This window comes from Labeo rohita, chromosome 14 (assembly GCF_022985175.1).
Source record: "Labeo rohita strain BAU-BD-2019 chromosome 14, IGBB_LRoh.1.0, whole genome shotgun sequence".
In the NCBI taxonomy this organism is placed as follows: Eukaryota; Metazoa; Chordata; class Actinopteri; order Cypriniformes; family Cyprinidae; genus Labeo; species Labeo rohita.
The window spans coordinates 4,881,520-4,892,627 of NC_066882.1; the positions used below are offsets into that span (position 1 = coordinate 4,881,520).

Genomic DNA, 11,108 nt, shown 5'->3' on the forward strand with positions numbered 1-11,108 from the left:
TCTTCCTTGATTTTTAGTTTCTAATGCGGATCCATATAGTTTAATTTAGTTTATAAAATGTTTAAAAGATGGTTTATTTTTAGTTCATATTCTCACACGAATAAGACACTTTCCAAGTGAAATAAAGAGTATAAAGACGAAAAAGCGCGTGCACGCCTTTATTACGTATTATTTCAGCGACAGGACTGGCCTATACGTCAGCACCGCGCGGCTCGTTCCTCCTTTCTCTCGTCCTGAAGATGGCGGCAGGGGTGAGTAAGATGGGAGAAAACCCTTTGACGCCTTATTACAGCACATCTCCATTCACAATCATCCCATAATCGCTCCAATCGTTATATCTTTACGGCTTGTTGTCATACTGTACTATTTTAAAGTCTCATTTAAAGCTGGCGTGATGATTATTTTTGCTGTAAATATTCCCCACACCCCTTTATAAGGTGGTTAGAGTGATGACGGACAAAAGCACAGCGCTGTGCTCCTTTGTGCCACGTTTCCCTTGCTTTCCCGTTCACACCTTTCATTCACACTTCAAACATTTTTAACTTGCACAGTGTCATATGTATTTTCACATTAAATTCGTTAAAGTAAAGCGCGTATGTTAGCAGTGTTAGCTGGTATGAAAGCGTAGCGAGCTAAAAAGCATTCATTGTGTGCTCGTCAAGACAAAATAAGGCGTTTTTAAACCATTAACATCCTATTATGAAATCTTGTGTTGGTGTCAAACACTTGAAAGGTTTTTAAAATCTTAATCCAAGCTTTTAAAGCGTAGCAACACCAGATGGTTTAAAATAAATGTGTTGTAACACACTTCAGTTTATAAGTTATGCTAGTGTTAGCTCTGTATTTGTATATGCAAACATTGTTTATAGTCTGTTAAGTAATTTATTGCAGGGAATTGACTGTCAGCTGTGTCCGCCTCGGGGAAAGTGCTGTGTAATGTTCTGTGAGTGGCCTTAACGAAGGGGGCAGCTTCTGTTGGCACTGAGTTTGTGTTACAGATGACCCAGTCTGAATGAGCAGCATCAGTTTAAGCAATGTGATCTCAAACCTTGTGTTTCTGCAGACTCTCTACACATACCCAGAGAACTGGAGGGCCTTTAAGGCTCAGATCGCTGCCCAGTACAGTGGGGCTCGTCTGAAGATTGCAAGCGCCTCCCCTGCCTTCACCTTTGGGCAGACGAACCGATCCCCTGCTTTCCTCAGCAACTTTCCCTTGGGCAAGGTCTGCATTCTCCTGCCTCTTTTCTTTTTCTGCATATGTTATTGATGTGGAATTCATTTGTTTAATGTTGCTCCGGTCCATTTTAGGTTCCTGCTTACCAGGGTGATGATGGCTTCTGTCTGTTTGAGAGCAATGCCATTGCTCACTACTGTAAGTACGCTTTATAGGGACTATTTATGTTCGGCCACTTAATGTGTTTCCTTTGATTGGATAGCGATTTGTTAAAACTGTTTCATTTATATTTGGCAACAAATGTTTATACACAAAAGTGTTTAATGCGTGCCAATAAGATGCATTTCATTCATCTGATTTCAAAATCAAAGGCTGCAATAGATGAGAGAGTGTGCATTCGCAAGTTTTAAATGAAGATGACCGTGTTTTGAGTTACAGGGTGCAACTGTCAAAAGTTTCTGAACAGTAAGATTTTTAAGGTTTTTTTTTTTTTTTTTTTTTTTTTTTTTTTTTTAAAAGTCTCTTCTGCTCACCAAGCCTGCATTTATTTGATCCAAAGTACAGATATATTTATACTATTTAAAATAACTGTTTTCTATTTAAGAATATTTAAAAATGGAATTTATTCCTGTGCTTTCAAAGCTGAATTTTTAGCATCTTTACTCCAGTCACATGATTATAAGAAATAATTGTACTATTTCTGTTAAAATCCGGCGATTTTTAGTTTTTTTTCAGGATGCATTGATGAATAGAAAGTAGAAACTGTTTGAATGTTGATGATGATGATAAAGAATAATACTTTTTTCTTGAACAAAAATCAGTATATTAGAATGATCTCTGAAGTATCATTGAAGACGGTAGTAATCCTGCTGAAAATTTAGTTTTGATCACAGGAATAAATAACCTTTTTAAAATGTATTCAGATAGAAAGCAGTTATTTTAAATAATAAAAATATTTCACAATATAACTGCTCTTGCTGTATTTTGGATCAAATAAATGCAGGCTTGTGAGCAGAAGAGACCTCTTTTAAAAAAAAAAAACATTAAAATCTTACTGCTTAACTTTTGACTTTCAGTGTATGTCAGTAGTGAGGAATAAATAAAGGCAGAAACTGATGTGAAATTTTTCTTGTGTGTGTATGCCTTTGGCACTCGTGTACTAGTTATTCAACCTTTTATGAAAATATACAAATTAAAAGCCAATCACAATATGCATTAGTAAATTATATTGGAAAATGAGCAACACTTTAACTGGCTTTTAATAATAAACTCTAATTTCTATGTTTTTTTTGTTTTTTTGTACATATGTATATGAAGCATAAAGACGTTTGTGGGTGTTTTATAGGTGGAGCTGATGCATTGCACTTGAGTTTAATATGAAATGCATTTTATAAATGCATTAGGAACTTTTTGTGCTTTCGGATGTTGTAGTTTTGTGAATTGTCGTACGTTCAAATTTTAGGATTATTTGCAAGGCTTTATATATAGAGTGCTTTCACAAAACATTATCAATTGACTATGTTGGCGTCGCTGAACATAAACGATGCCAATGAACCGAACTGAACTAGCATATTTTGCAGATTATTGCAGCTAAAAATCAACAACTATTTTCATGTTTTGGGCTGTACTAATTGGTCAGACTGGGAAAAACATTTGAAGTACTATTGACTGCCGAAAGTTATAACAACTCAAGTAAATAAGTGCAAAACTTAGACAGCATAAATTAGCAGAACAACATATTGAGTAGTACAATAACCATGCAATCAGTGCTGTTGTTTACATCATAGTATTTCCATTATGGCCTGTGCATCCAGATAACTGAACAAACCGTGACATAAGTGCAAACCCTCTATAAGCTTTCTGGTGTTTTTACATAGGAGGAAATGCCTGAAGTGGCCAAGTGTAAATAGACTCATACATGAACTAATGTGATGCTTTAAAAAAACGTTTAGTGTTTTATTACACTCATTAATGCTGCTGTTTCCTCCTGACAGTGAGCAATGATGCCCTTCGTGGCAGCACTCCCCAGGCCAGTGCCCAGGTGCTGCAGTGGGTCAGTTTCGCTGACTCTGAGATCATCCCTCCAGCTAGCGCCTGGGTGTTCCCCACCTTGGGTATCATGCAGTTCAACAAACAGGTTAGCTTTGGATATGTTTGTGTATTGGCTTTACCTGTCAGGATTTGAATGGTGTTTTTTAAGGCTATAATCTGTCTTGTATACAGGCTACAGAACAGGCTAAGGAGGAGGTAAAACGTGTCCTTGCTGTCCTCAATCAGCACTTAAACACTCGCACTTTCCTGGTTGGGGAGAGAGTCAGTCTGGCTGACATCACTGTTGTCTGCTCTCTGCTCTGGCTCTACAAACAGGTGAGTCTGCAGGGTGCCATGGAAATCTGAACTGTGATCAGGTTGTTTTAATTAGGGGTGTGGATAAACAAAACAGGTCCGTTTCATGGCATGTCATCATAGTTTCTGATACTGGTAATTTTTAATTTTCAGTATCTGTCTATTGAATATTTAACACTAATTTATTAACACTAATTTTACCTATTATAGTTTAAAGCAGTAAGCCCCAAGAAGCCGTGGTTTACAGTGAATTTATAACAGCTAGAGGACATTGTTACCCCCTTAGCTGTTATAAATTCACTGTAAACCACGGCTTTACGGGGCTTATTGCTTTTATAAAACTGTTATTCCATATACGTAGTAAGGTTTCACAAAATGAAACTGAGCAAATAAAGTGTAATGATATTAATAAAAATATTATTCTTTTGCCAAAAAATGTAGTTCCTCAGAACTGCTTGCAACAAAGTGGTTGCCGAGCAACACACAGATGTAAACAAAGGTGTATGTAATACTAAAGAGATATGACGAAGATCTGTTTTTAAATGGTGCTATCCTGTTGTTGTTGTTGTTGTTGTTGTTGTTGTTGTTGTTTTTTTATTTTAATAAAGGTTATAGTATTTTTGGGTAATGCTTTACAGTAAGGATCCATTAGTTTTATTAACTAACATGTATGAGAAATGAGCAATAGATTTATTACAGTATTTATTAATGTTTGTTAATGTTACTTAATAAAAATACGTTGTTCATTGTTAGATCATGTTAATTCACAGTACATTCATTAATGTTATAAGTTCACTTCCAGAACAACAATTTACAGATAATTTACTCACCCCTTTGTCATCCAAAATCTTTTCTTCAGTCAATAAGAAATTGTTTCTTGAGGAAAAAATGTCAGGAATTATCTCCATATAGTGGACTTCAATGGTGCCCCGCTGCCCCCAAGGTTAAACTTCCAAAATGCAGTTTAAATGCAGCTTCAGATGGCTCTAAACGATCCCAGCCGAGAAAGAAAGGGTCTTATCTAGCGAAATGAAAACTTACAATTTATATACTTTTCTTGTCTAGATCTGCATAATTTTTACTATTTTTTTTTTTTTTTTTTTTTTTTTTTCTGGGTCAGTACAGTTAGGGTATGTTGAAAAACTCCCATCTTTTTTGTCTCCTCCAACTTCAAAATAGTCCACATCGCTGCAGAAGTACAGACCCAGTGTTTACAAAGTGAACATGCAAAGAACATCAAACGCCCTTTACAAAAAAAGTAAAACAGCGATGTAGGATGATTTTGACATTGAAGAACAAAACGAGGCAGGAGTTTTTTGACCTACCCTAACTTTATTGACCCGGATTACACAGACTATGCATGCGCATCACAGAGACGTGACAAGATGAGCATTTGAGGTTAAAAAGTATAAAACTTGTCAATTTGTTTTGAAAATGACCAATCATTTCACTAGATAAGACCCTTCTTCCGTGGAAGGGATCTTTTAGAGCCCTTTGAAGCTGCATTTAAACCGCATCTTGCAAGTTCAAACTTGCGGGCACCATTGAAGCCCACTATATGGAGAGAGATTCTGGAATGTTTTCCTCACAAAACAATTTCTTTATGACTGAAGACAGACAGACATGGATATCTTGTATGACAAGGAGGTGAGTAAATTATCAGTAAATTTTTGTTCTGGAAGTGAACTTCTTTTAAGTACAACTTTTAATTTTAATAATGCTTTAGTAAATGTTGAAATTAATGGTTCATTTTATTTCATGTTACTTAAAGTTAACTATTGTTAAAGGGATAGTTCACCCAAAAATGAAGATACTGTCATTAATTACGTTAATTTACCCTCATGACGTTCCAAACTCGTAAGACATTTTGTTTTTTTTTTTGTTTTTTTTGTTTTTCTCCAATCTTTGGAGCACAAATTAAGACTTTTTTTTTTTTTTTAATTTTATTTATTTATTTTTTTTAAATCCATGAGCTTTCTGACCCTCCATCGGCAGCAAGGGTGTTTTTATGGTGTGATTATAGCTTCATAAAATTATGGTTGTCACATGGACAATTTTGTCAATGTTCTTGGTACCTTTCTGTGCCTTAAATGTGGTTAGAGGCTCTTAAAGCTCTTGGATTTCAACAGAAATATCTTAATTTATGTTCTGAAGATGAACGAAGATCTTATGGGTTTGGAATGATGTGAAGGTGAGTAATTAATGACTTTTTTTTTTTTTTTTTTTTTTTTTTTTTATCCCTTTAACTAATGAAACTTATTGTAAAGTGTTACTTTTATAGATACAGTAGTCAGCATTTGACGTGGATCAAAAAAGTTCATCAAATATGTCCTAAGACGAGAACTGGTATTGTTTTGGTTTAAGGTTTTGATTCACTTCAAATGTTGACTTATGTGTGTACGTGTGTATACACACACACACGCACATCTTTGCTTTTTGGTTGTCTCATCTGTTCCTCACCCATTGGCTTGCTGAACCATTTTAATGACTAATGTGCAACAAATTTGCTTAATAAAGCTCCAAGGTATTAAACGGATAATACCTACATTAGATAACTTGTATTACTTATTGAATAATCAGTTGTATAATTAAAGGGATAGTTCATCCAAAAGTGAAAATTAAGTCATCATTTACTCACCCTTGTGTTGTTGCCATATGCCCTTTTTCAGACCACAAAAGCAGGTTTATTTTTTTGTAATTTTCATTTTAGGGTAAACTGTCCTTTTATATTTGTAGTATTATATTTCAGTTTGATCCTTGGTCCTCAGTTAAGTATGTAATCTCTACATGTTTCATATTTGCTGATGTTATATTGTGTCTTTCACCTTCTAGGTTCTTGAGCCTGCTTTCCGTCAGCCCTACCCCAATGTCACCCGCTGGTTTTTGACCTGTGTCAACCAGCCTCAATTTAAGACTGTTTTGGGCGAGGTCAAGCTCTGTGAGAAAATGGCTCAGTTTGATGGTATGTTTCCTTTTTAAAGTGAGGAAAATCAGTCTGATTTCAGAGTTTTTAGCACAATGTCAATGTGATTCCTAAATTCATGGTTTATAGGTTGTCCTAAAATTATGGCGGCAGATACTGTGAATCACTGTAGAACATTCTTTAGGTTTAAAATATTGACGACACCCTATAAAAGTTATGTAACAATGTATGTTGTAAAAGCAACTTGGAATACATTTGCAATACTTTGCTATATATAGAGCCTTTTAAAAAGCCATTGTTATTTTTTTTTTTTTTTTTTTTTTTTTATAGGTTATTTTATTATATGTAATGCTAGATCCCCCCCCACCTCCCCCTTAAGGGTTTTTCCTCCCATTTTAACAAAGAATGCTCTGATACTGAAGCCAGTAGAACCTCAAGCAAAATTAACCCGAAGCTCTACACACCTCCGTTTCCTCCAAAATAACTGAATGCACAAAATGATCTTGTTTTGGAGGAAGTTGAAGTTGTTCTTAGAAATGTGGTTGAGTGGGGTTTTTTATTAGTCTTAAGAGAAGATACAAACTTGCAAAATGAAGCTCAAATAATATGCCTAATGTCTTACAGAAGCATAAAACATAGTGAAACACTGCTTGCCGTTTTAATATCTTTACAATGTTGAGTGCGAGTATAAGTGTGTTTTAATTTAAAATCTTCAATTCTCCAGCTAAGAAGTTTGCTGAGATGCAGCCAAAGAAGGAGACTCCTGCCAAGAAGGAGAAGGGTGGTAAGGAAGGAGGCAAGCAGCAGCAGCAACAACAGCAGCAGCAGCAGGAGAAAAAAGAGAAGAAAAAGGAGGAAAAGAAAGCCGCCCCTGCTGAAGAGGAGATGGACGAATGTGAGGCTGCTTTGGCTTCCGAGCCGAAAGCCAAGGACCCATTTGCTCACCTTCCAAAAAGGTACTTGATACACCTTCGCTTTAAAGATAGCTGCTGTCTAAGAGTTTGTCTGTGCCTCTAATCAGTTTGCATTTGTCCTCTTGTCGCTAGTTCTTTTGTCATGGATGAGTTCAAGAGGAAATACTCCAACGAGGACACCCTGACTGTGGCATTGCCTTACTTCTGGGATCACTTTGATCGTGAGGGCTTCTCAATCTGGTATGCTGAGTACCGCTTCCCTGAAGAGCTGACCATGGCCTTCATGAGCTGTAATCTTATCACAGGTACAGTTGGGTCACGCTGACTTTGAGTCTCTTTAAACAAAGTGCTTGTATGTATGTTCAGCATTTGCTACTTGCGCAAGAGTGTAGCATTGCATAGTTTTTCATGGTATGTACAAGTACTTTCTTGCTCTTCTTCTCAGGAATGTTCCAGCGACTCGACAAACTGCGTAAAAATGCATTCGCCAGTGTCATCCTCTTTGGTGCAAACAATGACAGCTGCATCTCTGGTATCTGGGTCTTCAGAGGCCAGGAGCTTGCATTCACTGTGAGTGATTTACATGTACAGACAAACATGTTATTTACAATGGATAAAATGGATGTTTTCCAATCTATTTAAGAGCCCTCAAAGCACCTTCAGTGGGACTTGTGTACTGCTTCATCAACAACAAAGCAAAAATGTTGTCTTTAGTTTATTGCAATAATTATAATTGTGGTTTGATTGTAAACTAACATTCGATGTGGCTGAAAACCAAAACTTCCTTTCTTTGAAACACCTGAGGTTGTATTTCACAACTGACAGTTCTGGATGTGTTATTGTAAAAAGAGAAGTGTAATAGAGAGGTGTACATTTTACTATCCATGCAAATTTTCACTTCTTTTTTCTTTGAGCGAACTAAATGATAACATCAAAGAAATGTGATTCATAATTTAAACCTGTTATTTTACAAGTTTAGCAATGCACAATTAGTCTTTCTTCATGTACAGTACAGCGAATGCACTTTGCATTAGTTTTAAAAACACTGCATCACATTGACTAGATCAGATTTTAAAAACTGCTAGCCGGATTAAAGCTTTTATTCCAAGGCGCACGGTGAAAACTTACACTCCACTGCCTTGCATCATATTTGCACAAAGCACCTAGTAAAAGGAACATTAGCTGCTTTGAGTTTCAGCCAAATGTGACCAATAACCAAACAATCTTTCAGTTTTAACACAGCTGTAGTGGTCAAACTAAAAGCAATAAATGCAGCAGGTTTTCAGGACAACCTGAATGTCCAAAGTCTTGATCGATTCACATGATCTAATTTTGGTAAATAAAAACCAGCACATCACAGAATTGCGTGTTCTCTGATAGGGTAAACATTTCCTGTGTCTTTTGATGATACTGATTCCAATCGAGTTCTGTGGTAGAAGCTCGCCAAAGTAGGCAGATGCCAATCTGAACATGTTGCTTGATGCGTTATCTTCAAACCATGTACATAATGCAAAATAAGGTATCGATGCTGATCACGATAAATGGCAATTTTTTTTTTATTTCTTTCAAGTTTAAAGGCAGATTTTTGTTACACTGTGAGAGTTGTAAAAACCAGACACTTAATTGTGGTCAGAACATGACAAACACTTCATGTTTAAAAACAAATGTGTTCTGGGGTGTAAAATACATGTGTGGGGTGTTTTGTTTTTTGTTTTTTTTTCTTCTTTCAAAATTCGTTCTCAATTTTTGGCAAGTTTGCATTCCAGGGGCTAAATATGACATTATTTACCCGTCAAAATGAAAAACAACCCGCGACAACAGTGTTAAAGTAGCCCAATTCTGCGGGAAAACCGCAGACTTGGCAACACTGTTTCTGTCTGTATCGTTGCGCAGTGTTTCTCCTGTTTGTCAGTGCAGTTTCATCTGGCTTTGAATAGTCATTTGTGTTCTTCACTGAATTCAAGCACTTCACACTGGATCTCACAGCACTGTTTAGTGACCAAGTTCACGCCACTGTTTGAACTTTAATTAGAGCGGATGAGTGGTCTGAGTGGTGAGCTTTAAATGACTAGCACTCTTTCGTTTCGCCTTGGCCACAATAAACATTATATGAAACATTTATCGAACTATCACTTATTGAGCAAATTTATGTTGCGCAATAATTGTTATTGTTTTATTGGCCAGCCCTAATGCAAAATAAAAGAAAATAGACCCTGGTCTCCATTTAACTATGGGTTCAGTGTCAAAATTGCATTTTATACAATTTTCTTTATTTTTATATAAAGGACATAAGTTTTACACGCTGTATATATATATATATATATATATGTATGTATATGTATATATATGTATGTATGTGTATATATAGTATGTAAATATAGTAAAATTAAATTAAAATATATACCTGTGTATTTATATATACATTATAAATATACACATTAAACACACGATTAATCGTTTGACAGCCCTAGATTTTAGACTATACCTTTGATGTGATGTCCAAAGTGAAATATGAATGCTGAAGCAAAACTAGTTGAATCACTGTTCGAAACAAAACTTTGAAAACATTACGTCAAGGTTTTACTTGGGCCATGGGAAAACAAGACTAATCGACTAGCTACTTTTGAGTTGTTTTCTGTTTGTCCATTCATTAGCAAATGTGCTTCATTCGGTATTGTGCGAATGTGTCACATAGACGCAAGTGTTAGTATTATGAAAGTGGGATGGTTTTTTTTGGAAACTGGTGAGCTGTATATATTTTGCTATGGTTAGTTGGCATGTTTTGATTGAAAGTTGACAGTGCAAGTCAGTTTTGTTTTGCAGGTATTAGCATGCAACTACAAAGAAAGTAATCAAACACTACTGGTGTTTCAAATATAAATGTTTTTTTTCCCTATGTGAAAATGCTTAACTTTTTTTCTCGTCTGTCTTCAGCTGAGTGACGACTGGCAGATCGACTATGAGTCATACACTTGGCGCAAGCTGGATGTGGACAGCGAGGAGTGCAAGACCATGGTGAAGGAGTACTTTGCATGGGAGGGTGAATTCAAACATGTAGGCAAACCTTTCAACCAGGGCAAGATTTTCAAGTGAGAACATCTTGCGCCCAGTATTTATCAATGAAATCAATGGACATGACATGTATAAGGCTTTGAACTGTGGTGAACGGATGGGTTTGAGTTGAGAAAAATAAACATTTTTTTTTCCACGATCCCACCTTGAATGTGTTTCATTTGTGAAGTGTTTATAAGACACAAGTTATACTCAAATTTGTTTTTCTTAAATGCGTAAGCATGTCATGCTTCAATAAGTTGTAAAATGCTTTATAAATGGTTAACGGTGCCGTTTGGAAGCTTTGAAAGAGATTGAAAGTCTAAAGTTTGCTTTTAATTTAGTTGTGCTGGTTTTAATGTTCCTGGGAAGGCTTTTTCCACAGTGCCTGATGCTCTCATGGGATCTGACATTGAGTAAGCGTATAAATTTTGGTGCTCGCCTCGAATCTGGAAATCATTGAAACTCTGGAAACAAAATGGCGTCTCAGCCATTTAATTAAGGGAATGTTTGCATATTTTTACTTTGGCTTTTGGAAAAAAAGATGAAACTAAAATCCACCAGAGGGCGCCTCAGGTCATGTATCCTGTATATGTGTTTCAGTGCCCCAATATGGACCACATAAAACTTGAGGAGGATTAAACATCATTTAATTCAGATTTTTTTTTCTTTTTTTAAGTCATTCTGCAAGTCAAGTATA

At 36.0% G+C, this 11,108-nt stretch overlaps 1 protein-coding gene across 1 annotated transcript; it reads left to right on the forward strand.

Annotated features, from left to right (window-relative positions):
* The first annotated feature begins 143 nt into the window (after positions 1-143).
* eef1g (eukaryotic translation elongation factor 1 gamma) lies at positions 144-10,568 on the forward strand. Its single transcript, XM_051127735.1, has 10 exons — positions 144-251; positions 1,064-1,222; positions 1,309-1,372; positions 3,169-3,311; positions 3,398-3,541; positions 6,353-6,482; positions 7,168-7,399; positions 7,490-7,662; positions 7,803-7,927; positions 10,292-10,568. Exons 1-10 carry the CDS (start codon positions 240-242, stop codon positions 10,448-10,450), a joined length of 1,341 nt encoding a protein of 446 aa, XP_050983692.1. The 5' UTR covers positions 144-239; the 3' UTR covers positions 10,451-10,568.
* The last annotated feature ends 540 nt before the right edge of the window (positions 10,569-11,108 follow it).